Here is a 27,722-nt window from a genome sequence, read left to right as displayed (position 1 = left end):
TCAAGAGACGAAGAGGGGACATATTAATGGCTTGCCAGCTATCATACAAAATATTGGTTCATAGAGACTGAATATGCTTGTATTGATTTCAAAAATTAGAACAAATGTGAGACTCACTTCTCTAAATGCACCTGAGGAAGCTAAAATTTTACATCCTCCAGTCTTGAGAGTTATTTGACACAGCATGGGAAGCAAAAAACAGATGGAATAAAAAGGACTGCCATTTGAAACCATGTCAGCTGCAGTTTCAAGAGATTGAGAGAAATATTTGCGCTTGGAAAAACAGTAACAGAAATGCAATGCCAAACCTCAATTCATCTTCCCCTTCAATTGAGAGCATATAACCTAGGAGTTCTATGACCTTATCTTTACATGCATCTGGTGCTTCTGCAAGATAGCTGAAAGAACAAAAGACATTCATTACTTATAAAAAATTTCCCTCATGGAATCAAATCTATTGGACTAGGAATCTATAATACTTCTTGATGATTCTTTTGTTATGCAGAACCGCAGTACAGGACAGAAGATTGGCGCGGGATATACAAGACCTCTACTACCTTACCTCTCCTAATTCCTTCACAACATGTCCGGAGCATATTATTAAGATCCCAAGGTAGTTGTCTGGCTGATCCACAATCTTCCTCTGTCTCATCTATCTTTTCATTTTATGTTGTTTCTTTACAGATGTTAGAGAGCTTTATAGAGTTGTATTCGAATTCTCTAAGGTTTGTACTAGTGACAACAGGTTTTGGGAAGAGTTTGGATGGATTTTCCACCTTGTTATGAGTTTTTATGAAAAAGATAATGTTATGACTGGTGTTTAAAAGGCGGGGGCGTGAGGCGGGACTTTTATGCAGTACAGGTGAGGCGTAAGCCCCGAGACACGGGGCGTAAGTCCCATGGATCTACGGGGTGTAGTCTCAATGATTTTACAAATAAAATTTAATAAATAACTAATAATATAGAAAAAAATATTATGATTTTTATTTGAGAAAGGTATTTTTTTTTTTTGATTTTGCACCGGGTGTCCGAGTCTCTTTGAGCCCCGACTAATCCCGGGGGTGCACAGGCCCTCGGCAAGGAGTTTCCCGCAAGTGCACCACGGTTAATTCAGGTTTTACCCAGTCCGATGGCCCTCAGAAATTGTTTGCACCTAGTGGGTTTCGAACTTGAGACCTTGAAAGGGAGCAAACCCCAAGGCTCAAGTCAATTGCCAGCAGGCCAACCCCTGAGGGTTTATTTGAGAAAGGTATTAATAATCAATAATATAGAAAAAATAATTATAATTAGTATTTGAGAAATATCATTGAACCAAAGATTAAAAAAAAATGATTTAAAGCAAAAAAAGGTTAAAAAAAAAATTAAAAATTAACGTCGGGCCGTATATTTTTACGCCCAGAACTTATGTTTTTACGCTCGGAGTTTACGCCTCAAATTCTAGGACTTACGCCCTATTGATCTACGTCTTCAATTTGTGCTTCAAGAGCGGTTTTGGTACGCCCCGCTCCGAGACTTGCCCCAAAAACGTTTTTGAAAACACTGGTTATTGGTTTTAAATATTACTTTCGCATGTTTGATTTTTCGTTTTGGGATTGTGACTAGGTTGGCTTATCTATCGGTGGGGGTTGTCATAGGTGTCATCACTTCCCCAATTTTTGGATAGTGACTAATTCAATCCCCATTACATTAATATGGCACCAGGCCTTTATTGGAACCAGTTAAACTTCAACTTCCTCACAAATTTCTAGATGGCAGGAAATCTACAACTCTCCAGCTAGCATATGAAACAAGGACTTGTAGAGTTCAAGTCATCTGCAATGTACAGATATGCAATTGCATCCATTTACAACAAGAAGTTGAATTGGAAGTAAAAGAATTTCCTATTTGAATGAACAATGAAATAAGGAAAAAAGCTTGTCAGCAGATATGATTATGACCCAATACATCCAAAGAAAAGAGAAACAAGTGCAAGTAAATAGCAGAAAAGCATTGAAAAGAACAAGAACAAGAAGGCCGTCAAACACAAGCAGAAGGAGCAATTGATTCCAATTTTAAGAACGAAAAACTAGAAAGCTATCTAGCATGGATTTTGCTAAATCTGTTCATTGGAAGGCTTTATTTTCTCTAAGAATATCACCTATAAGGATAGGTATGGTGGATATTAACTACTGTGCCAAAACCGACAGTTCTCTCAGGGACTATTTTTATGCAGACCGACTTTTTTTACTTCTTTTTGCAACATGCACACAGAAGGAAAGGTGGGATTCATACCTTCCGATTACTCGCACTGCTGCTAGAAGATCATCCCCTTTCATCTGTCCATGCTCCTGTGAAGAATCATTATTGCATGAGCAGACTTGCTATAATTGTTCTCCTATGTACTGATGGACAATAGTACCTTAGCATCTCGTATATAGTCCAAAACAACACCAATTGTCTCATTGAGCCCAGAAATGATTTTTGTGAAAGTGTTCTCACTGATAATAGCATTGGCAGTTGACTCTGCAAATGATTTTCATTAAATAATCAGCTCATAAGTCACCTCCTAACATCTCTCTTTACTGATCAAGAAATAACAGCAAAGCATAACATGCAAATGAAACACACCCTCTGTCCCAGATCAGGCTCCCTATTTGACAAATATTAACGATAAAGGGTAGTGCAAGTGGAGATGACCTTAGTTTTTAAAATTTTAACTATTACAGCATAAATCATGTTACATGTTAATCTTTTCAGTAATATTTTTCTGAAAAGTATTAAAAATATAAGAAATGTTTTTGTACCACAAATATTGTCACACACCTTCTCCACCAAAACTAGAAATAAGTTTAATTATTTTTTCAACCAAAGAGAAGGCTACACCAAGATTCCTCTGCTTCACAAGAATGTTCTCTCTATTTGAGGATGCGTTGGAGGCATCATATTTTAAGCATGCCAGATCATTTAGAAGAACAGCAATTTCAATCCTTGACGACTCCAAAATAAGCAGAATGCACCTAAAAAATGCAGACACTTAGTGCTTTCCGCGTTCAAACTCAAAGAAAAGCCAGGGAGGAGGCAAGTTAAAGCAAGAGAAAGACAAATTCAACACCATGAAATTCTGCTTTACCTGTCAGCAGGCAGGGAAACCTGAGAACCAGTTAAGTTCATCTCCCCAATAAGCCACCGTTCACCAACAATTGATATGACACACTCAGCCAGAACAAGAGCATGAAGTTTATGTGAAGGTGCTGCATAGAAATGAGGAGAAAGGAGAATTACAAAAAAAAAAAAAGAGCACAAAACACAGAAGGACCTCAAAGCAACTTAATATTGACCAAAATCATGCACAATTTCACTGAAATGGGAAAATTCCCGACTTAGGAAGCATGGGATAGTCATTACTGATGCGATTAAGCTCATATACCATTGAGAAGGCGACTGGAAAGTTTTACACAACAGTTAATGAACAAGAATATCAGTGATATACTCCCCAGCTACAACAACTCAACAAATATTTTTTCTCTAAAAATATAGAGCAACGTCAAATGGAAGGGACAACAAAACAAATGAAAATAAAACTTAACCTTATGATAGTAGGGCCTACTCATTAAGCACATTTGACCTTAAACATTGAGGGATGGTTTATTAGTCCAGTTAATCCCAAAATACAATTCTGCATAACTAATACAACAGTTGGTTCATAACATAAATCTCTGTTACTGGCACAAGTGTTAAATAAATAATACAACGTTTAGTTTCGATAATATCTACTTTGCTTATATATAATTTCAACAATTTCTATAATAGTTAACTCAATTAAAACTTTTCAAAACAAAAATTAATAAAATCTTACTTATCAACATCTCAAGAAATATTACACAAATTGGCTATCATGTCAATGAGAAAAAGAAATTGATTATAAATATATGATCAACTACTTCATTTGGCATTTTAAGAATCTATACGAATAAACTTCAAATTATCTAAGAAAAAAAATTGAGTAAACGTAATTTTGTATTCACAAAAAACTCATCAACAAAAGATAATGAGGAACATTTTACAATTCACACCTGGTGTGTGCACTTTCCACAGTGAAGACTACTCAACGAAAAACTTTACAAGTAACCTATGAAGTCAACTATGTCTACCGTATCCCCTACCACATCCTGTTTACACCAAAAATAAAGTAAACTAAGGCATTGGATTCTAATCTTCTGGCTGTTGATCCCTTTGCCTTCAAAATTTATAAGAAAATTATTAAACAAATTTAAAGCCTACTCACAATAGTTGTTTTAGATCATATATTCTATCGAGTCATCCTTGCTTCTACCTAAGTTGCTCGGACTCGGGTGCGGGTGTCCCATCCAGAGGTCAGATCCTTCATGATCTAATTAAAGGATCTAATTTTTAAGATTGGGGGATATGGATCCATATATGGATGGGTGAGAGGATTTGCCTAAAAATAATTAAAATATCTAAAAATAGAGTTATAAAACCTAAATTATGAGATATTACGAGATATTACGTGGAGAACTTGAGGAGAATCCTGTAAGGAGATCAAAGGAAAAGAAGTGACATAGAAACTTCTATATAAAAGGTATTCCATTTTCTTCAACTTCACCTTAGTTTTGTATTTGATTACAGAAATCATTAATGTCCAGACTTTCCCCATTGATTTTGGTCAAAGTACCCAAAATTGATTGACCAAATCGGACACAAATCCCACACCCATGTCGTGTCGACACAAGTGCGGCACAAAAAGTGAAGGGTCCGAGCAACTTAGGCTTCTACTGAACAGACTACAATCAAATCCCATTTTTGGTGGATTTAATTTAGTCATAATCAATAAAGAGAGGATCTATACACTTTAACCAAAGCATGGCTAATTTTGATCCAAAAACCAAGCAAGAAATCCATTTAAAAGTAGCTCAGGCGACTTTAGAAATGATCATTTGCTTCCATGTGTTCTATTATTACCTAAACCCATATTGATTCCAAGAGATGGTAGGTCTTTTGACGAAACTTTAGTCCACATGATTTTGGATCTAACTCATCCCCTCTTAGCAACTTCAATCATCACAATTTTACACCTATGGAAAATGCACTATGTAAGACATGGTCAAATCATCTCATGCGACCTACTCTCATTTATCCTCTATGTGACTAGTGACTACTTGCACCCTCTGTCTGATATGATAATTATGATTTTCACTAATCTCTGAGTACAATTTATCTCAACATCAGCATTTCTACGACACTCATCTTATAGATGTGCTAGGCCTCTACATTCACTCACATATTCTCTTAAAGTAACAAAAATCATTTTCACAGGAGAAAATGAAAAACATTGTACTATATTTAAGTTGACGAATTTATGCAAAAAGGACAAAGAAATATATTTATACATTAATGTTAACATACCAACTCGATTTTGCAAGATAGCCACAATACCAATCCGCAAATTTGTTGACCAAACGTCATTTTCCATTAAGCGAAGAGCATCATATACAGGTGCCTGTAAATTGTGTGTAAAGGTCAGTGAGATTCCAAACAATAGAGACATGAAAAAGGAGCATACATGGGGTTCAAGGAAAACACGGAACTTGTGACTGAATGCAAGATAAAATGTATCAAACCTTCTTCAAAAGGTCAACTATATATTGTAAAAGATCACTAAGAGCATATCCCAATAAGTAGGAATGTGCTACATCAATCAGTTTATCTATCAATTTTCACTCTACATATACAACCATACATTTTGATTGACTTTTTCAACTTTATTCTTTTACAATTCTATTCCTAAGGATATACGAGCATTTCTAAGACATTCATTTCAAAAGCTTTTTTAATATGAATGATAAATACAAATATTATGAACATTTCTAGACATTATAAAGAACAAAGCTAGAGAGGCTGCCAGATCGAGAAGGGACTGCTAGTAAATATGGTACTGATAACGACAAATGAATCAGTCTATTGGCTTATCCAAAACAAGGATAATCATAAAACAGAAGATTTTGAAAAAATTTAATATAGTTGCTAGTGTGCCAGTAAGGATACATGACCAGATTACACCAGAAGTACAGATACATGTGCTTAATATAAAGTAACTAACATACAGAATATCTGTTGGACAGGATAGTTGATAGGAGGTGAAGCGCTTCAAATTTCAGTGCATTCTGTAGTACAGCAAACTGCTTTGCCACTGCACACACCTACCACAAACATATATAACATACAAATTTAGTGCACAAAAATTTGTGTAGACAGAAATACATGAAAACGCACAGTATGCTGTAAATTGAGCATCCAACAACTGCACCAAAAGATTTTATCAGAGGGACTCAGTTCTGGTAGACTCACCACCATTGACAGGTCAGTTGGATGCTCAGAATAAACATATTCTGAGGGTAGCTTAATGACAATGATTTGCACAAGTCTCAGAGCAAGTTCAATCATATGAGAACCTGAAAACAATTCAAAAATAAAGAAGGATCAAATTCAGAAACAAAATCAGGTTGAATCTATGTAGAGACAATGGAAAGCTTGAAGCAAAAAGGTGCCACTGTGATCCATAGAAAAGTAGCATGTTTCCGATGATCAAACTAAATACCATCGGGTAGAATCATCATTTGCGAAGCTAGCACGTTCAAGCCACCAGATTTGTACAAGGTTTGAACCCCTTCTTCACTCGCCGTTGAGACCAAAAACAAATATTCATAGCAGTCTTCAATGATAGGTGATCCTGCTCTGGAAGAGTAAACAAAATGCTAAGTGTTACACATTTTGAAGGAGAATGGAGAAGTCAATTGTACTTGTAATCCAGAAAATGCACCAAACATCTCACTGGATCACATGAGCTCTCCGGCACAATAGAAAACTTCTTCAGAGATGACAGAACCAACCATGCATTTACTAAAAGAATCTCTCACCAATTAATAACAGCATCATCAACTACAGAACTGAAATTGCCAACGAAAGATTCAGTAGAAAACATACTCTTTGGATATTGTCTCTAGAATGAGAGGAATCTTATTAATCATTTCTTCAGAAGCTGCAATCTGGGGAACTCTACAAAATGCTGCAAGAACTGTGATTGACAATTGCAAGTAGGCATCACGATTATCGCTCCCGACATCACTTCCTTTCCCTATTCCTATAAGGAAGCAATTTCAGATTAAAAAATTCCAACCAATAAATTACAACTCAATCCCAAACAGCTACTTGAACACTCTAATTGGGGTCATTTCATCGCACACTGGTAAGTAATTTATATTTTAAGGTAAATCAAGACAATGAACCCTACATACAAATTTGAGGATGGAGTGGAAGCAACCTTGCATTCTAAAAGTACAAGCTTGACAGCTTTGGCCCAAAAAGGAATAAGAAAGACACTTGACTACAGTTTTACGGCGTGCAGGAAAAAACCCAATGGAAAGCAATGAGAGTGAGACCACTGAAAATGAAATTGTGAACAGTTAACTAGCAATCTAAAATTGGCTGAAGAAAAAGAGCATTTACCAGTTCGAAGCAGTCGGTGTAGGAATTGAGGTCCTAGGGCATCGTAAACCTTGCGAATGGCTGTATGGTCATCTTTACTGCAAAATTTGGTAACAAGAAGTAGACCCGCTAACCTCTGTTCATCCCTTTCTCCTCTGAGTAGCTTCAAACAATCATCTAATGAAGGTTGTAGTTGAGATGATGATGCCCCAGTACTACTACTACTGCTTGAAGCTTGTTCTTCCTGAAATTGTGATTAAACAAAACGTGTCAACCCAATAGAGATGGCTTCGCAAAATTAAGAAGGAAAGTAAAAAGATATCATAGAGGACCATTGAAGAGACTGGAGCACAAGTTGCAGAGTGGGGAAGGAAGACAAATATCGAAATTTCCGGAAAGTTCAAGTTGGAGGGAATGTTTTACAATTTCACCGATGCTTCGACGGGGAAAACAAATTAGTATGTGATGACTCAGAGCAGCTTCCGTCTACTTGAATTGACCAGAAAACCATAACATTTCAATTTATCATAGCTTTAGGGTGTTTTTGTTAAGAAAAGGAAAATGTTTTCCTAGAAAATAAGTAGATTTTTGATTTATTTTTTTATTATTAATTGATGAGTAGAAAATATTTTTTGAAATTTTTTTTTAGTGTTTGATTTATGAATGAAAAATATTTTTGAGAAATATATTTTATTTTTACTAGAGTAGAAAATAATTTTTGAAATTGAAAATATTTTTTAAAAATAAATCTAAATTTTTTTCGGAGTGGGGGGAAGGGGGATCGATGGTAGGGGTGAAAAAATAAAAATTAAAGTTGAAAATATTTTTAAAAACAAACTTGAAATTTTTTTGGGGGGTTGGGGGTGGGTAGAAGGGTTGAGGGTAGGGGTGAAAAAATGAAATTTTGAAGTTGAAAATATTTTTTAAAAGCAAACTTAAATTTTTTTTTGGGGGGTGAGGAGTGGATGGGTGGGGGGGTCGAGGGTAAGGGTGAAAAAAGAAAATGTTAAAGTTGAAAATATTTTTTAAAAATAAACTAATTTTTTTTTAGGGGGTGGGGGATTCGAGGGTAGGAGCGAAAAAATGAAATTTTGAAGTTGAAAATATTTTTTAAACAAACTTAAATTTTTTTTGGGGGGTGGGGGTGGTTGGAGGGAGGGGGGGGGTTCGAGGATAGGGTGAAAAAATGAATTTTTGAAATTGAAAATATTTTTTAAAAAAAACTTAAATTTTTTTTTGGGGGTGGGGAGGCTGGTAGTGGGGTGGGTGGTAGGAGGTGGGGGATAAAAAAATAAAAAAATTAAATTAGAAATATCTTTTAAAAATAATTTTTATTATATTTTTTTGGGGGTGGTGGTAGAGGGCTGGGTTAGGGGTGAGGATGGGGGGGTAAAAAAATTGAAGTTAAAAACATTTTTAAAAAACAAGCTTTAAATTATTTTTTTATGGGGTTGGTTGGGAGGGGGGGGGGGTTGAGGGTAAGGACAAAATAAATTGATTTTTTCAACAAAAAAAAATATTGTAATTTGAAGTTGGAAGAGAGTTTTGGAAAATATTTTCTTTAAGTTTTGAAGGGATCAAGTAATTTTCCTTAAATTTGAGGAAAATGAGTTGATTTGGAAATCATTTTCCAAAACATTTAACTCAACCAAACATGAGAAAATTGGATCATACCAAATACACCCTTAGCTTTGTTTTAAAAGGTGGGCATGAAGCAAGAAATCACATGTCATTTATATTCAATTTTATTTATAATTTATTTATTATTTAGGCTTAAGTCATATGTAGCCCCATCAAAGTTGTTCTCATATTTCATTTAGACACTTCAATTTAAATTTATACTTATTGAATACTTAAATCTTAACAAATTTTTACATATTTGATACAAAATGATATTGAATAAAAAGACAAACATGTGTGCATATCAAACACATGATTATACATAGCAAATGGACCAAAGAAACGTTGACACGTGGAGATTGGATTGATTCTTTACAAAAATCTATTTAAATAATCCAAAAACAATTAAAAGAAAATAAAATTTTATTTTTAATTAACCCACCCTCCTTCTTCTTCTCCGCCGAACTCGATTTCCCTGTCCACTGATTTACGTCCATGGGTAAATCATCGCCTCCATGCTTCTTCTTCTTCGTTCCCTTTCAACTGGATCATTGTGCCTTGCTAGTAAACCATCGCCTCCACCCCTTTTTTCTTCTTCATCAAATCTTATCTCTTTTACCATAATACAACATTGTTGTTCATCTAAGCTAACCCCTCATTCACCTTTCATTCTTGTAGCATGAAAATCTTACAGTCGTTGTCTTCATCTTCTTTCCACTAGTAATCATTTATCACAATTACAAGAAAAGATAATATTTCTTGCAGAAAAAATAATTAATTGATTCGCTAAAGTATTATTATATTCGAAAACAATAAAGCTTCATCGAAATATTTGTAATTTTAATTAGACCTACATATAAAAAGAAGAAGGAAAAAGTAGGAGAAGAATTTGAGAGGGTAAGAGAGAGGTGGAGGGGGTGGGTCTATATAAAAGAGATGAATGGAACAATTACAGTGAGGAAGATGGTGGAGAATTGAGAAGAATTTTTTTTGAAGAAAAAACTTATTATTATTTATATTAATACAGGTGTTTAAGTTAAAAAGAAAAAGAAAAAGAAAAAGAAAAAAATATTATTTCTAATGGCTTTACGCGCTTAAGGAGAATTAAATACACTTTTTTTGTCATGTCAACATTTTGTGTCTAGTAGGAATCATTTTTGAACACATAAGGTGTTCAATTGGAACAAGTATAAGATAAGGTGTCTAAATGAATTATGCGGACAACTTTAAAAGGCCCTCGATGACTTCAGTCTATAATTTATTACTAAGAAAATAAGTAAAAGTAATTTTTTTGATAATTTTACAAATAAATTTTAATAGATAATCAATAATATAGAAAATAATATTATAATTATTATTCGAGAAAGGTATTAATAGTTATTAATATAGAAAAAAGTATTATAATTACTATTTGAAAGAAGTAATAACTAACTAAAATAAAAAAATGATTGTAACGACCTATTACCGTCGTTATGGGAAAGTCAATGAGGAAAGAAAACTTTTGAGTAGTGACTTGAAAATTCCTAGTCTAGTCCAGATTTGGACGAAATCTGAGTCAGTGAGGTCTAGGGAAATCTGGTAATGCATGGGGGATCTAATTATGAATTTGACCACATGAGTAGATAGCTAAGACGTTAAGATACCCTTACGACTTTACAAGATCGAATTCGGGAGAGTAGAACTCCCGAAACTGACCTTAGCGTGAACGAGTAGGTTTTGAATGTCATGAGTTGAAGGTGTATTGTGAAATGACAGTTTGGAACTCAAATTTCGACTCTCTATCTCCGTGTAAGCCGTTGTGGCGGGATGGGGTCCGCCGATTGGCTCAATCACGAATTAAGTCGGGGGAAAACCCCAAAAACGTTATTTTTCTTCATGTTTCGTTCTTGAGAGCTTAGAGACGATCCCATGCGATTTCTTAACAGTTTTCCACGACTTTTGGTGCTAAAGGTAAGGATTTTACTCCCCTAATCCATTTTTTCGATCCGTAGAATTTAGATTCATGGGAATTTATTATTGGGGGAGAGGTTAATTTAGACGGAATTGATGGTGGGAGAAAATCCCTAGCTGCACCTTAGGATCATGGGTTTGGTCTTGGGTTTGTTATAATTCGGGTATTTAGACCTTAATTTATTGCTCGCGTCATATTAATTGTTTGTAGACCTAAAACAAGCTGAGAGAATCCGGAAAGGGAAGATTCAAGTGCCTTAGGGGGATTCAAACTTGGTTTCGAGGTATGTGATGGTTTGATTTCATGTTTTGCGTGATGTATGTTGGTAATTGCTTCATCGTAATGCATTTATGTATGTGAGTGAAGCCTTGTTGATCAAACCTAATGAAATGAGTATGAATGAACAAATGTATGTCATGATTCAACACTTGATTGTATGATTATGAGTATGTACATATGAGTGTGATTGTGATTGTGGTTGTGTTGAATGGATTGGGTGTCACGTTCCGACACACTAACTAGGATCGGGTGTCATGTTCCGACACTTATATTATAGCAGGTGTCACGTTCCAACACACTAATTAGGATCGGGTGTAACGTTCCGGCACACTAACAATTTGGGTATGGGTTCCATGAGAGGACAATTGAATTGTCATATCTACTTGTTATAGAGAATGTGTAATTGTACATTGCTCCTGAAATGATAACCAATGTGTATATATGTTATGTACATGTCATGTTTACTATGTTGTGACTGCTTATGTATGTTTCGCTTACTGGAATAACCGCGTGATCCTATCAGTACATTGTGGTTGTGTACTGATATTGCACTTGCTCGTTCTTTGTTGAGTACAAAGCATCTTTAGGAGGCTACTGATAGACCTAGGAGATCAGTGATCGAGACCGAATTCAAGGGTGAACCAGTTCTTCTAGGCTGCCATGAGTTCTCCTTTTGCTTAGTCCATTTTCTTTGGACTTAGATTAGTACTTTAGATATTCGTTTGTTTAATTTCAGGGTTGTACCTCATTTTCTTAGACTTGTTGAACTTTAGAGTTTTGGTACATTGACTTTTAGGTTCTAGGTGTTGTTTCCGCAAATTTTAGTAATGGTTTGTTGAACTTTCAGAGTTTATGGGAACTCCAGTTTATTTCTACATTTAAACTTGCTTCCGTATCTTTAAATGTTCTAGTTTTCGTTAAGTTGTGTAGATGGGTTGTAGTAATGGTTCTTCCATCGGAGGGTTAGTGTGGGTGCCAATCACGACGGTCTGGATCGTGACAAAGATAATAGTCAAAATAATCTTTAAAATGAAATTCTCATTTGTCTTCACATTTACTAGTCATACCACCCTAAAGTATTATCTGCACGGATTATTGTTTGTATATTTTAAAGAAGAGGAAGGATAATTATATTGTTCTAGTTTTTTCGTCTTGTCAATTGGGTGTTACAATTAATTTTAGATATGTTTTTTTTCTTTCTATTTTTGTTCATATTTCCTTCACATGTCTTTTAATTCTCCAATTCATGGCTGAAATAAATGTTAATGCCGTATTATGAATTGATAATAGTGTTGGCCAACTACAAGTCTCTTCACAATTTTCTTTTGATACTCCTTCTCTATTTCAAAATTTCATCTATCTTTTTAGGTGAGTTTTTTTTCAACTTTTCATCAGCTTTCCTTTTTTCGTTTGTCTTTTACTGTCGTGTCGTATCCATGTGATTTACTAGATTGTTTATTTATATTTCACAGTTCTTTAAAATATGATTTTTTTTTTATGATGTTGTGAACACGGTGGGTTATAGGGATATTTTGCTTCCATCTTTGCAAACGAAATTCAGTTGTTTGAATTTGAAATACTAAATTTTATTTGATCCAAGTTTTATGTTGATTTAAAATTTCTTTCCTGAACTTCATATTTACTTCTATTATTGCTTATTTGACGAAACACATATATCTGTAGATATACAATTTGCACACACTTTAAACTCATTTAAATTTTATCATATTTCAAATTAAGAATTACATCTACATTGAAATCACATTTTTCTTCAAAGTTGTATTGAAGAATTCCATTGAGATTTAGAACACATGAAACAGTGAAATCATGACTTTTAAGAGGTCTACAAATTTCAAATAAAACATTGATACTCAAGTAGATATGTTCGATATTTTTCTTTATGTTACCGTTCTTATTAGATATGAAACTCTTCTTTGATTTATGTTCATATTTATAACCAAGTAATCAACTAAAGACATAATCTCAAATCTATCTATATATAATAGGAGAGGAAAAAGTGCCACGTGCCAGCACCACAAAAAACACATTTTTAAATAATTAAAATTATTAAATATAAATAATAATTAATTAAATGGAAATAATTTTAAAACAATTTTAAAAATTATGACTATGTAACTGTAAAATTGTTTTTAATTAATACACATAATTTATAATATTAAAAAAATGAACTTAAATACGGTTAATTTTTCTTCCACAAATTTTGACAATCTTATTTCTTTTTTGCTGAACCCATCGGTGGCCCCCTAAAATTTGCATTAATTTTTACTTAGACACCTTAACTAAGCTTTGTTTATTTTAGACACCTCATGTTGAGTCCCGTTGTGTCATTTTGATACTTTCTACTGACTTCACACATTGGGTGTGCTGCACCCATTTTGAGCGCGTGAGGAGTATTTTTTTTTTGAATTTTTATTTTATTTTTTCCTTCTTCCTCACTCTTTATCCCTACCACTTATTCCACCTTCCACCATGAAAAATCATGATAAAAAAAAAATAGAAGAAGAATGTCATGTTTGTCAGAACCTCACCTCACTGTCGATAAAATGGTTCTCCAAATCAATTTACAACGAAAAAAGAAAAGAAAAATTAAAATCTAATGATTTTTTTTTTTTATAAAAAAAAAAGAAAGAATAACCAAAAAATGGTGGGAGGGTTGGGGAAGCAAAAATGACGGAAGTAAGGTTGATGGGAGGGGGGCGAGGTGATGTAAGGTGGGGGTGGGAGTGGTAGAAAATAGGTAATTTTATTTATTTATTTTATTGAAAATTAGTTTTTTTTAAATAATTTATTTTAAAATTATTATATTTTACACTCAAATGACACATGTCAACTTCTAATTAGTCATCATGCCATATCATCCACAAGTATATTACACACACTTTGTAATTTTAGCTGATTGTCAGAAAAGGGTCAAAATGACATAGCTAGGCCCTACTTGAGGTGTTTAAAATGAACAAAGCCTACTTGAGATGTCTAAGTGAAAATTGGTGCCAACTTTAAGGGGTTGTCGATGAGTTCCGCCTTTCCTTTTTAATGAACATTTAATATAAAAATCATAACATTTAATATACAATAATATATTTCTTTAATTTCAAAATATCTTTGCAATTTTTTTTTATATCTATCTCTGTATATTTAATTTCAAAATAATCTTTGAAAATCTATATATCTGTATCTATATTAGTTTATTTTTAAAATGACTTTAAAATAGGTTTACAATTATATGAAAAATAATTTTAAAACAGTTCCAAAAAATAGAGTGATGTAACTGTAAATCTGTATATAAATTAACTTGAATATAAAATAAGCAATTATATATAGAACTAGTTTTTCAAAAGAAAAACTATAACTCCTTTTTTATAGCAACAAAAAATTTAAAAAGAACGTATTTTTTTTTTTGAAAAGTTAGTCTATTTTTAATGCTAAGTATTTTTACTATCTTTCCACAACTTCTTCTTATTTAAAAAGAGTCACCACCACAAAAATACAATAATACTCTCTCTTCATTAAAGTTTTTTTTTTTAAGTTGTTTGTTTCTCTTAGTTTGTAAAGCTCTCGGTTTGCCGGAGGTTCGCCAGAAGTAAATAAAGTTGTTGATATTTTTCATCGGCCCTGTTGGTCATTATTACAAGGTAATTTAATTCTCTTCTTTTAATTTTAATTTTTTTTATATCTCCGATCTGGAAGCTGTGACTATGTCCGGCTAAAACTTTATATCTATGCCGGATAACTAACTTTTCTTTTATATAGACCATGAACGGATCTAAGCTTTATTTAAATAAAGAAGAATTTTAGTATGACTTCTCGACTTGGTTCTGAGATTGAGGTACAGTCAGATCTAGTACTACTTTTATTGGCGTTGTCTTTATGACAACGTCTGATGAGCCGTGGTTTTTAGCTTGAAATTGAGTTTGATAAGTAGGGCGCTTTATACCCGGTTAGAACTATCAGACACATGAGCTCAATAAAAGTATGTATTAGCTTCTTGATAGGCCCTTTGCTTGGGTAAAATAATTAAACCATGCAGTCTGAGAAACTATATTAAAATTCTTGCATATTTCGATTCTTATGTAGTTGGACTACCTCTAAGGATATTGACTTGCTTGATCTATGACTGGGCTGACCACCGCCAGGTCAGTGATCCTGTATCGTTGAAAGACACTTATTTAAGTCGGGTCATGGAACTTCCCGAAAATGGTTTAGAATTCTGGTAAGCCAAATTTATTGCTTGAGTAAAATAATTAAACCATCCAGTCTGAGAAACAATATTAAAATTCTTGTGTATTTCGATTCTTATATAGTTGGACTATCTCTAAGGATATTGACTTGCTTGATCTATGACTGGGCAGACCACCGCCATGTCAGTGATCCTGTATCGTTATATTGACTTGCTTGATCTATGACTAGGCGGACCACCGCCAGGTCAGTGATCCTGTATCATTGGTATCAGAGCTTAGGAACTTTCATGGTATATATATAATTGATGTGAAGAATTTCGGCATAAATATATTCTCTCTTTTATGGATCAAGAAGATAATACTAAAAGCACTCGACTAGAAGAGGTAGATATACGTCAAAACCTTGATTTATTAAACAAATGGACTATTCCGAAAGTTAATATAAAAACCATTTATGATTATGGTTGGTTTGATAAGATTTCTAATAAACAGTTGATTAAAACAACTGAACAATCCTTGGCGTTAAACTCGTCCGAACAAACTATTCGTTTATTAAATAAGCGTGATATTGAATTATATAAATCTCAGTATAAATTTTTGCATATTGGCATGGTTCAAATTGCTTTTAAACCTTTAACTCTTAAAGGGTTACCAAAGTCTTTCTTAGCTGCTCTGCGAGGAATTTAAATTTTCGTCAATCCTTGATGGGTTCGATAGGATCTACGATGGCTTATGGTCCAGTTTATTTTAATGCTCAGCCCAATTTGCAGTTATCTTTGATTGATTCTAACATATTAGATGCTTTAACGTTGAATGTTAAAACGTATGGTTATAACTATGTACCTGGATCTGAATTAATTTGCTTGTCGTATAGAATCTATTATAAATTACTTGCTTCTTTGAATCCTAGATGTAAGTTATATGATACATCTGATCAAACTATTTTAGTAGAAACTAATTTCTCCAGATTTAAGGTCACTACTAGAATACCTATAAAATGGGAAGAAATTAATTTTCCTACCACTTGGATTTTAGATTCTGTTATACCCCCTGAGCAAATGACCGATGCTGTCACTAATTCTGAATATTCTCATATTAGTCAAAATTCTGATGGAAAAATTTGTATGCAGTTTGATGAAAAAAGTGTTCCTTATAGTAGACATTTTTTTGCTTCTGATAGAAGACTGACTATTCAACATATTTCTCCAATAGAACCTTGTTATGGTCCAGCTAGAAATCGCGCTGCTTCATTACATACTTTATCAACAGTTATATCTGCAGAAAATGGTTTAGAATTCTGGAAAGCCAAATTTATTGATGGCTTACCTTCTTTATTTGCAGAAAGAGTAAAAAAGACTCTTAGAAATCCTCAAGGAATTATTCCCTATAGTGATTTTACTTATGGAAAGCTTATTGGGGCTTGTACGCAAGAAGGCATAAATTTGTGCAATGAGTTAAAACTCTCAAGATAGCTTAAGATGGATAAGCTTAGAGAGAAGTCTCAATTAGGAGATTTTTGTACTCAATTCGATTTACCGGATGCTTCAAAAAACACCAACCGAGAAACTTCTAAATCAGAATATCATAGTTCTCATCATAAGAAAAGAAGATCTAGAAGAAGGACTAGAGAAGAAAGAGATGAGCATAGGACTCATCGTAAATCTCATAGATTTACCAGGAATAAGTCAAGGCGAAATCTTGATAAGATTAAGTGTTATAATTGTGGAAAATTTGGGCATATAGCTCCAAATTGTAAGTTGGAAAAACTTAAGACTTTAGAACTTGATGATGATATTCAAGAGAAGATTTATAGTTTTCTATATACTTCTGGTTCCGAATCAGATTATGATGATTCTGAAGCAAGTTATGCTACAGAGGATGAGCAACCTGAGCCTTCTAAGGTTCATTAAGATTCGAATGATGCTTGCAAATGTCATGGTGATATTTGTCACTGCGAACATGATGAATTTTACAAGCTGCAATCTCAGTTTGAAGATATGAATATGTTCACTATCACTACTGATAATGTGATAGAACTTCTAAAAGAAGTTACCGATAATACTCTTCGTGAAAAGATCATTCAATTTGTTGCTAGTAAAACTATCTCTTCAACTAGTATTCCTAACGATAAAAGGGTTAAAGATGAGTTTAATTATTCTGCTCCTTACTCCTTATCTGAAGTTCATAATAAACTCTCTTCTAAACAAACCATGATTATTCGTGATACCTCTTTTGATGATTTAAAAGGAGAAATTGAACATTTGAAGGAAGAAATTAAATTTCTTAAACAAAATCATATTATTTGTGATCACCGTCTTACTCAGATTGAGTCTGCTAATAGCAAAGAAAAAAATAAGGTTGATGAATCTACTGCTGAAGAAAATACTCTTGCCAACACTTTGAATATTGATCCGAAACAAAATATGTTTTTAGGAATGATGCAAATTGTTACAACTCATAAATGGTATATTAAATGTACTATATTAATTGATAATATTTTTTCTATAACTAACATTGCTATGATTGATAGTGGCGCTGATGTGAGTTGCATTCAAGAAGGTCTAGTACCTACTAAATATTTTGAAAAAACAACTCATATGGTTAAATCTGCATCTGGTCATGCTTTGGATATAAAGTATAAATTATCTAATACTCGAATTTGCCAGAATAAAGTTTGTATTCTTCACTTCTTTTTCTTAGTAAAAAATTAGTTATACCCTCCTATTATTCTAGGAACTCCTTTTATAAATGCAATTTATCCTTTTACTAATATAAATGCTAAAGGATTTTCTGCTACTTATAAAAATCAAGATATTAGTTATACTTTTATCACCGAGCCTATTTCTAGAGATATTAATGTTCTAATTGAAATGAAACAAAAGCATGTTGATTATTTACAACTTGAGATATTTAGTATGAATATATTCGATACTTTAAAATCTGCTAAAGTACAGGAAAAGATTAAACTCATTTCTGAAAAAATGGCCATTGATATTTGTGCTGATCATCCTAGTGCTTTTTGGAATCGGAAAAAGCATATTGTAACTCTTCCATATGAGAATGATTTCTCTGAAGAAAATATCCCTACCAAATCACGTCCTTGTCAGATGAATATCGAATTGGTCGAATTCTGCAAAAAAGAAATTGATAATTTATTGCAAAAGGGTTTAATAAAACCTTCCAAGTCACCCTGGTCTTGTACTGCATTTTATGTTAATAACGCAGCAGAAAAAGAACGAGGCGTTCCCAGGTTAGCAATTAAATATAAACTTTTAAATAAATTTTTAAAATGTATTAGGTATCCTATTCCAAACAAAAGGGATTTATTATCAAGATTATATGATGCTAATATCTTTTCAAAATTTGATTTAAAATCTGGATATTGGCAGATCCAAATATTTAAAGACCATTCTTATAGAACGACATTTAATGTTCCGTTTGGACAATACGAATGGAATGTAATGCCCTTTGGATTAAAAAATGCTCCCTCGGAATTTCAAAAAATTATGAATGATATTTTTAATCCTTATTTGGATTTCATCATAGTTTATATTGATGATATTTTGGTATCTAGATGCTTAATAATCCTTATTTGGATTTCATCATATTAAGCATCTAGACATTTTTAAGAAAATAATTATTCAAAATGATTTGGTCATATCTAAACCTAAAATGAGTCCTTTTCAAACAAAAATTAGATTTTTGGGTCATTTGATTTGTCAAGGAAAAATGACTCCTATTCAGCAATCTATTGAATTCGCATCAAAATTCCCTGATATTATTACAGATAAGACGCAATTGCAGCGGTTTCTGGGAAGTTTAAATTATATTTCCCCCTTCTACAAAAAATTGTCTCGAGATTTAGCTCTGTTATACGACAGACTAAAAAAAGATCATAAGAAGCCTTGGACTACTAGTCTCACAGATCTTGTAAAGACTATTAAAAAAAGAGTTAAATCTTTGCCTTGTTTAACCCTAGCTAATTCTGCTTGGCCAAAGATCGTTGAGACAGATGCGTCCAATAAAGGTTATGGTGGAATATTAAAACAGATTAACCCGCATGATAAAAATGAATACCTTATTCGGTTTCATTCAGAAAAATGGAGTGGTGCTCAGAAAAAATATGCAACGGTAGCTCATGAAATGTTAACTATCGTTAAATGTGTTTTAAAATATCAGGATGATCTTTACAATCAACAATTTGTGATAAAAACAGATGCTCAATCAGTCAAATATTTGTTTGATAAAGATTTTAAACATGATGCATCCAAATTAATATTTGCTAGGTGGCAGGCACAATTAGCCCCTTTTGATTTCGAAATTCATTATAAAAAGGGAGGTGATAATTCCCTCCCAGACTTCTTATCTAGAGAATATCTTTCTTCTTAAAAAAATGGATTTTCTTGACTTCTTTACTGATATTACTTTGGTTACAATTTTGAAGACAGTTCTTCTTAATAGAGATTTACAGGAATGTATTTTATGGAGAATTATAGACGGAATGGTGATGAATATTGTCACTAATTACATGATTGAACAAGAGTTATATGAAAGATTTTATTGTTCTGAAGTTTATGACCTTTTAGATGATTAAAACTAAATGCTATGTTTGCAGGATGGATCCTCCTTAGGTAACCAAGGCTAGAGGAAGGGGCAGTTATACTTGCGGAAGGGGAAGATAATCCTCCTCAAAAACATCAGGATCGTCATATGGATCCTCATCCAGCTCTCCAATTATACAAAGGGGAGGAATGAGCTTGGTAAAACTAACAAGCTTTTCAAAAGAAGCTACTTCTTCGATACATCTGGATGATATTCCAGAAAATAATCCATTATACGCCCAATTGAGAGCATATTTATCTCAAAAGCAAAGTGATATTTTTGCATCGGTGGCGAAAGAAGATGTTGAAGATATTAGATCCTATGCAAGGGTAGTAAAGAAAGAAATGATATTTCTTATTGAAAACTCTGAGATACAGAGAAAAGAAGAACCCTGGAAGATATTCTAGCGATATTTACTTAATGGATTATACTTCCCAGGAGAGTCATACAAAACCCGCTTGTATTACGAGACTATTTTAACGAATACAGGTAGTGTTGAATTTCAGCACTTCTCAGGTTATAACACCAGCGATAACGTTTATAACTTCTCCAAAATGATCATAAAGCAGATTATATCAATTGAAGATTGGGGTATATCCTCAATGAAAGAAAGGCAGATCAACCTCAATAAAATCCCTACCAATTTCACTTATTGGGATTATATTAACGCTTTCAGCAAAATCCTTTATTATAACAATGAAAGGCATAAACATACTTGGTTTATCAAGGTATGTGCAAATATAGTTGTTGACCCAATTCCTAACTGGTTCTTGAACTGGTGGTCATACCACGGACCGACGGTAAAGATTTTACCTGATCTCTTTTTAAAGTTATAAAAAAACTGGGTTAAGGTTTCACCAGACCTTAATGATTTATACCACTCAGATTATGTTTGTTATATAGAACAAATTGAACAAATTTATTTCTTCATAGAATTCTCGATTCCATGGATCCATAAATAGACCCCGGAAGTAGGTTTTACTTAAGAACAAATTCCATGCTTATATCAGATTTATTATAATAATTTCTGGGATAAATTAATGAAGAAGGATCCCATGACTAAATCATTATATGGCCAAGAATTATTGGACTCTATTTCTCAAAGAATCCAAGATTATGGTACTATTCCTCACAAAGGAATAATTGCTGACAACTCCGTCAAACATATTGCCAGAAGAATTTCCATTCAAGATGGAAATAAAGAAGAAATGATAAAGGAGTATTTTGATGAAATTAGGAGGAATCTACTCCTCAATATCACTCACTATGAAAAATCAGACACTTCAATAAGAAGTGAAACAAGTGATGATATCGTAGATGATGCTCAAGAGGCCCAGTCTTGTGAATCGGCGAAACCCGTGACAGAAGATATGTTGTCTAAAGCAGAAGGTTTACTTAGGGAGTTGAAAAAGAAAGACAAGATGACCACTATTGATTAACAATAGATACACTGTTAAATCACAATAGAAAAACTGTTACTGTACATTTGGGACCCATTGATAAGGGACCCATGGTCACTGTAAATCACTGTAGATCACTGTAGATAGATCCCTTTTTCTTCTATAAATAAGGTCTTTTGTAGTTTGAAGGAGGGGTGTTGAAAAACACTCTCTCTTCATTAAAGTTTTTTTTAAAGTTGTTTGTTTCTCTTAGTTTGTAAAGCTCTCGGTTTGCCGGAGGTTCGCCGGAAGTAAATAAAGTTGTTGATATTTTTCATCGGCCCTGTTGGCCATTATTACAAGGTAATTTAATTCTCTACTTTTAATTTTAAATCTTTTTATATCTCCGATCTGGAAGCTGTGACTATGTCTGGCTAAAAATTTATATCTATGCCGGATAACTAACTTCTCTTTTATATAGACCATGAACGGATCTAAGCTTTATTTAAATATAGAACAATTTTTGTATGACTTCTCGACTTGGTTCTGAGATTGAGGTACAGTCAGATCTAGTACTACTTTTATTGGCTTTGTCTTTATGACTCCGTCTGATGAGCCGTGGTTTTTAGCCAGAAATTGAGTTTGATAAGTAGGGCGCTTTATACCCGGTTAGAACTATCAGACACATGGGCTCAATAAAAGTATGTATTAGCTTCTTGACAGGCCCTTTGCTTGGGTAAAATAATTAAACCATGCAGTTATAGAAAAAATATTATCAATTAATATAGTACATTTAATATACCATTTATGAGCTGTAACAATTTGCATCATTCCTAAAAACATATTTTGTTTCGGATCAATATTCAAAGTGTTGGCAAGAGTATTTTCTTCAGCATTAGATTCATCAACCTTATTTTTTCCTTTGCTATTAGCAGACTCAATCTGAGTAAGACGGTGATCACAAATAATATGATTTTGTTTAAGAAATTTAATTTCTTCCTTCAAATGTTCAATTTCTCCTTTTAAATCATCAAAAGAGGTATCACGAATAATCATGATTTGTTTAGAAGAGAGTTTATTATGAACTTCAGACAAGGAGTAAGGAGCAGAATAATTAAACTCATCTTTAACCCTTTTATCGTTAGGAATACTAGTTGAAGAGCTAGTTTTACTAACATCAAATTGAATGATCTTTTCACGAAGAGTATTATCGATAACTTCTTTTAGAAGTTCTATCACATTATCAGTAGTGATAGTGAACATATTCATATCTTCAAACTGAGATTGCAGCTTGTAAAATTCATCATGTTCGCAGTGACAAATATCACCATGACATTTGCAAGCATCATTCGAATCTTGATGAACCTTAGAAGGCTCAGGTTGCTCATCCTCTATTGCATAACTTACTTCAGAATCATCATAATCTGATTCGGAACCAGAAGTATATAGAAAACTATAAATCTTCTCTTGAATATGATCATCAAGTTCTAGAGTCTTAAGCTTTTCCAGCTTACAATTTAGAGCTATATGCCCAAATTTTCCTCATTTATAACACTTAATCTTATCAAGATTTCGCTTTGACCTATTCCTGGTAAATCTATGAGATTTACGATGAGTCCTACGCTCATCTCTTTCTTCTATTGTCCTTCTTCTAGATCTTCTTTTCTTATGATGAGATCTATGAGATTCTGATTTAGAAGTTTCTCGGTTGGTGGTTTTTGAAGCATCCGGTAAATCAAATTGAGTACAAAAATCTCCTAATTGAGACTTTTCTCTAAGCTTATCCATCTTAAGCTGTCTTGAGAGTTTTAACTAATTGCACAAATTTATGCCTTCTTGCGTACAAGCCCCAATAAGCTTTCCATAAGTAAAATCACTATAGGGAATAATTCCTTGAGGATTTCTAAGAGTCTTTTTTACTCTTTCTGCAAATAAAGAAGGTAAGCCATCAATAAATTTGGCTTTCCAGAATTCTAAACCATTTTCGGAAAGTTCCATGACCCGACTTAATTGTCTTTATACCATCTAAACTCACCTAAATGTCTACATCTAAGACCATTTAGAAGAGATCTAATGGTTTCATATTGATTGGTAAATCTACCACTAAAATGTTCAAGAATAGTCAAAATAAGTGTATACACAACGTCTTCTCTATTTTGAACAAGGGCAAAGCCTAAATTATCAACTCCTTCATTTACTGCCTTAGCATTAATTACCGCTGCTCTCGCATCAGAGGGCATATAATTATCCCACCATCCTCTTAGTTGATCGGTAAATCTTGCAATAATCATCTTGTAAATGGTCTTGTCAGTGTTACTAATACTTTTGCAGATAGTATCATACATAAGCATCCTATGAACCATAATCGTCAACTGCCTATCAGTTAACCCATCAAGATTCCATTCATAAATCTCACTTTCACTATAAGAAGTGTTAGTTGGATTCCAATCTCTTTCCTCTATTAAAACATCTTGAGGAGTAGGCCTGGGATAGTAATATGTTTGCATGCTAGGTTTTCTAGCATAAGCAGTATTACCACTATTCTTCTTTGGATATCCATGAAGTTTATTAACTTCCATTTCCATTTGAGTTTTGAAATCAAAAGTGGCTTCCATCTCATCTGCAAAATCTTCAGCGAGACTTATCGGTTTCGAACTTACACCAAATTGAGAAAGTTTTTTATCAAGAAGATTTTCAAGGTCGTGCAAAGGTCTAAGAATAAAATCTTGAATCTCAGGAGGCCTTTGAATATGAACATCAGGCTATTTTGACGAAGAAGCCTGTTCCGAAACTTGTTTAACAGATTTTAGCTTACTATCAATTTGAACAATCAGATTAGACAGGCTATCTAATTTTTTGTTTAGAGAACAAATATGTTCACCAATAACTTTGACATATAGAACCAAATAATTATTTTGTGAAATAAGACGATTAATTTCATTTATACTTACTGTGGCGACATCATTATCAATAAATTTATGAAAAGCCGTAAAAGTAATGCCAGTATTATTTGGTAAAATAAACGGAGCTTGAGGAAGATAAATGGATTGAATAATATTACCTGATTCATCTTTGTAAGATCGTTCAAGAACGTTGATGAATAAAGGCAAATAAGTGGTTATAAACCAAGGCACAAAATACATAATATGATTATGTAATGCACAAGTTTCATAAAACTCTTGAGAAATATTATTTAAATCTTCTTTACTATAAGTGTTAATAAACCAAGTTTTAAACCGGTTCCATTTTTCATTTAAAAATTCATTTTGAATATATTTTCTTGCCAGCAAACCTAGACTAAAATCAATTTGATGTTCACTCATCATTAAGTATCATTAAGATTAAAATCCATCTCGGATACAGAAGGAATATCCTTATCAGAAATATCAGATGCTTTATCATTCGTTTGAACAATGTTTAACCGAGGATCAATTTTAATTTTTTGTTTTTCTGCAGATATAACTGTTGATAAAGTATGTAATGAAGCAGCGCGATTTCTAGCTGGACCATAGCAAGGTTCTATTGGAGAAATATGTTGAATAGCCAGTCTTCTATCAGAAGCAAAAAAATGTCTACTATAAGGAACACTTTTTTCATCAAACTGCATACAAATTTTTCCATCAGAATTTTGACTAATATGAGAATATTCAGAATTAGTGACAACATCGGTCATTTGCTCAGGGGGTATAACAAAATCTAAAATCCAAGTGGTAGGAAAATTAATTTCTTCCCATTTTATAGGTCTTCTAGTAGTGACCTTAGATTTGGCGAAATTAGTTTCTACTAAAATAGTTTGATCAGATGTATCATATAACTTACATCTAGGATTCAAAGTAGCAAGTAATTTATAGTAGATTCTATACGACAAGCAAATTAATTCAGATCCAGGTGCATAGTTATAACCATGCGTTTTAATATTCAAGGTTAAATCATCTAATATATTAGAATCAGTCAAAGATAACTGCAAATTGGGCTGAGCATTAAAATAAACTGGACCATAAGCCACCGTAGATTCTATCGAACCCATCAAGGATTGATGAAAATTTAAATTCCTCGCATCTCGTAGAGCAGCTAAGAAAGTCTCTGGTAACCCTTTAAGAGTTAAAGGTTTAAATGCATTTTGAACCATGCCAATATGCAAATACTTATACTGAGATTTATATAATTCAATATCACGCTTATTTAATAAACGAATAGTTTGTTCGGACGAGTTTAACGCCAAGGATTGTTCAGTTGTTTTAATCAACTGTTTATTAGAAATCTTATCAAACCAACCATAATCATAAATGGTTTTAATATTAACTTTCGGAATAATCCATTTGTTTAAGAAATCAAGGTTTTGAGGTATATCTACCTCTTCTAGTCGAGTGCATTTAATATCTGCTTGATCCATAAAAGAGAGAATATATCTATGCCGAAATTCTTCACATCAATTAAATATATACCATGGAAGTTTCTAGGCTTTGATACCAACGATACAGGATCACTGGCCTGGCGGTGGGCCGCCCAGTCATAGATCAAACAAGTCAATATCCTTAGAGGTAGTCCAACTACATAAGAATCGAAATATGCAAGAATTTTAATATAGTTTCTCAGACTGCATGGTTTAATTATTTTACCCAAGCAAAGGGCCTGTCAAGAAGCTAATACATACTTTTATTGAGCCCATGTGTTTGATAGTTCTAACCGGGTATATAGCGCCCTACTTATTAAACTCAATTTCGGGCTAAAAACCACGGCTCATCAGACGGAGTCATAAAGACAAAGCCAATAAAAGTAGTACTAGATCTGACTGTACCTCAATCTCAGAACCAAGTCGAGAAGCCTTACTAAAATTCTTCTATATTTAAATAAAACTTATAATGATAATAATGATAATAATAATAATAATAATAATCTCGTTATGCAATGAAATCAAGTTAAATCAACATATTAAAAGGCATCGTCTTAATGAAAGACAACAATTGGGAGAATTTTGTGAACAATGCGCTTTGGATATCCCTAAAGCAAGTTCAAAAGATATGAAGCATTCTTCTAAGAACAAATCTTCTAAAAAAGATTATAAAGAATGGAAGAAAAGAATAATTGAGAAGAAAGAAAAAAGAACTGAACCTTATAAGGAAAATAAAAGATTTTATAAATCGAAACGAAAATTTGACAAAACAGATACTTGCCACAAGTGTGGTAGATTTTGTCAGTATGCTAAAGATTGTAGAGTCAAGGAAAAAATCAAAAACCTTGATATTGATTATAATATCAAAGAATCTCTTTGCAAAATCATGCTTAATTCTGATTGGCTATTGCTTATGATTTGGATATTAATCCTTTCTTCATCTGAAGGTTCCTTGCAATTTGTTTGAATGGACTAAGATCATCCACCTGTGGTTTTGATGTTTCTGTATTTTTGTATTTGTCCATCGTTGTATTTATTAAATCTATGATTTCTTGACCATGAATTTTTCCTTCAGAGTCTTTTTGTATTAGTTTGTTTCAAAACTTTGTATAAAAATTCTTTGTAAATAGGGAAATCCTTCAGAGGTATTATTAACCTCGATAGACCATTTCAAAATCCAAGGGGTTGAGAATTCTATAAAGAAATACATTAAGGACATACCTTCAAAGAATATATTATCTTGTTCACCATAGTTTCAACGGATCGTTCAGTTTTTACTCAAGGTGCATTTACAAGTATAAACAATCCTGACAATAGTTAATGAAAACTTCTACTATCCGGGTCCGCCCTAACGCCCTCCTGGCTAACTGGTAATCCAACTGATTCCTTAGACAGCCTTTCAAGAACCTGCCTGGATCACTTAGACTTGACCTAAGTATAACTGTTCAATATGTTTCAACAATAGACATAATCGCCATTTCTTATAGTAACCTAGTATGCTATAGTTCAACACAAAAGATCTAGCCTATCATTTAGGCTAAGCACATAAAGAAAAACTAAAATTAAATAGTACCTGAAGTAGCACTCCATACAAGGATGATGTACACACCAAGCTGAAAGCTTTTATTATTCAACAAACTCAAAAATTTACAAAGAAAGTAGTACTAGCGAGAGAGAGAGGTTCTAAGACCTGCCTCACTAAAGAGAGTTTCGCCTCTTTATATAGAGGTCAAAAAATCTAAAACGGTAAGATAAGGTGGCCCACACAATTTACAATGGCCAATAAGAAAAAGATAAGACCGACAAACAGACGTGGT

At 33.1% G+C, this 27,722-nt stretch overlaps 1 protein-coding gene across 1 annotated transcript in view; it reads right to left on the bottom strand.

Annotated features, from left to right (window-relative positions):
• The window catches only part of LOC125828018 (uncharacterized), a 30,784-nt gene extending 6,765 nt beyond the window's left edge, over positions 1-24,019 (bottom strand). The window contains exons 1-14 of the mRNA XM_049507324.1: positions 23,652-24,019; positions 20,195-20,336; positions 7,504-7,726; positions 6,982-7,138; positions 6,596-6,732; positions 6,346-6,449; positions 6,102-6,197; positions 5,404-5,497; positions 3,110-3,230; positions 2,803-2,996; positions 2,399-2,502; positions 2,272-2,327; positions 309-398; positions 118-217 (exon numbers count right to left, since the gene is read on the bottom strand). Of these exons, the coding sequence (XP_049363281.1) occupies positions 118-217; positions 309-398; positions 2,272-2,327; positions 2,399-2,502; positions 2,803-2,996; positions 3,110-3,230; positions 5,404-5,497; positions 6,102-6,197; positions 6,346-6,449; positions 6,596-6,732; positions 6,982-7,138; positions 7,504-7,726; positions 20,195-20,336; positions 23,652-24,019 (1,986 nt within the window). The remainder of the gene's footprint in view (positions 1-117; positions 218-308; positions 399-2,271; positions 2,328-2,398; positions 2,503-2,802; positions 2,997-3,109; positions 3,231-5,403; positions 5,498-6,101; positions 6,198-6,345; positions 6,450-6,595; positions 6,733-6,981; positions 7,139-7,503; positions 7,727-20,194; positions 20,337-23,651) is intronic.
• Positions 24,020-27,722: the final 3,703 nt, after the last annotated feature.

The sequence above is a fragment of the Solanum verrucosum genome, unplaced genomic scaffold (genome assembly GCF_900185275.1).
Source record: "Solanum verrucosum unplaced genomic scaffold, falcon-dt-bn FXZP01000136.1, whole genome shotgun sequence".
In the NCBI taxonomy this organism is placed as follows: Eukaryota; Viridiplantae; Streptophyta; class Magnoliopsida; order Solanales; family Solanaceae; genus Solanum; species Solanum verrucosum.
The sequence above is the reverse complement of the archived record's forward strand: the minus strand, read 5'-3'. Positions and strand labels throughout refer to the sequence as shown.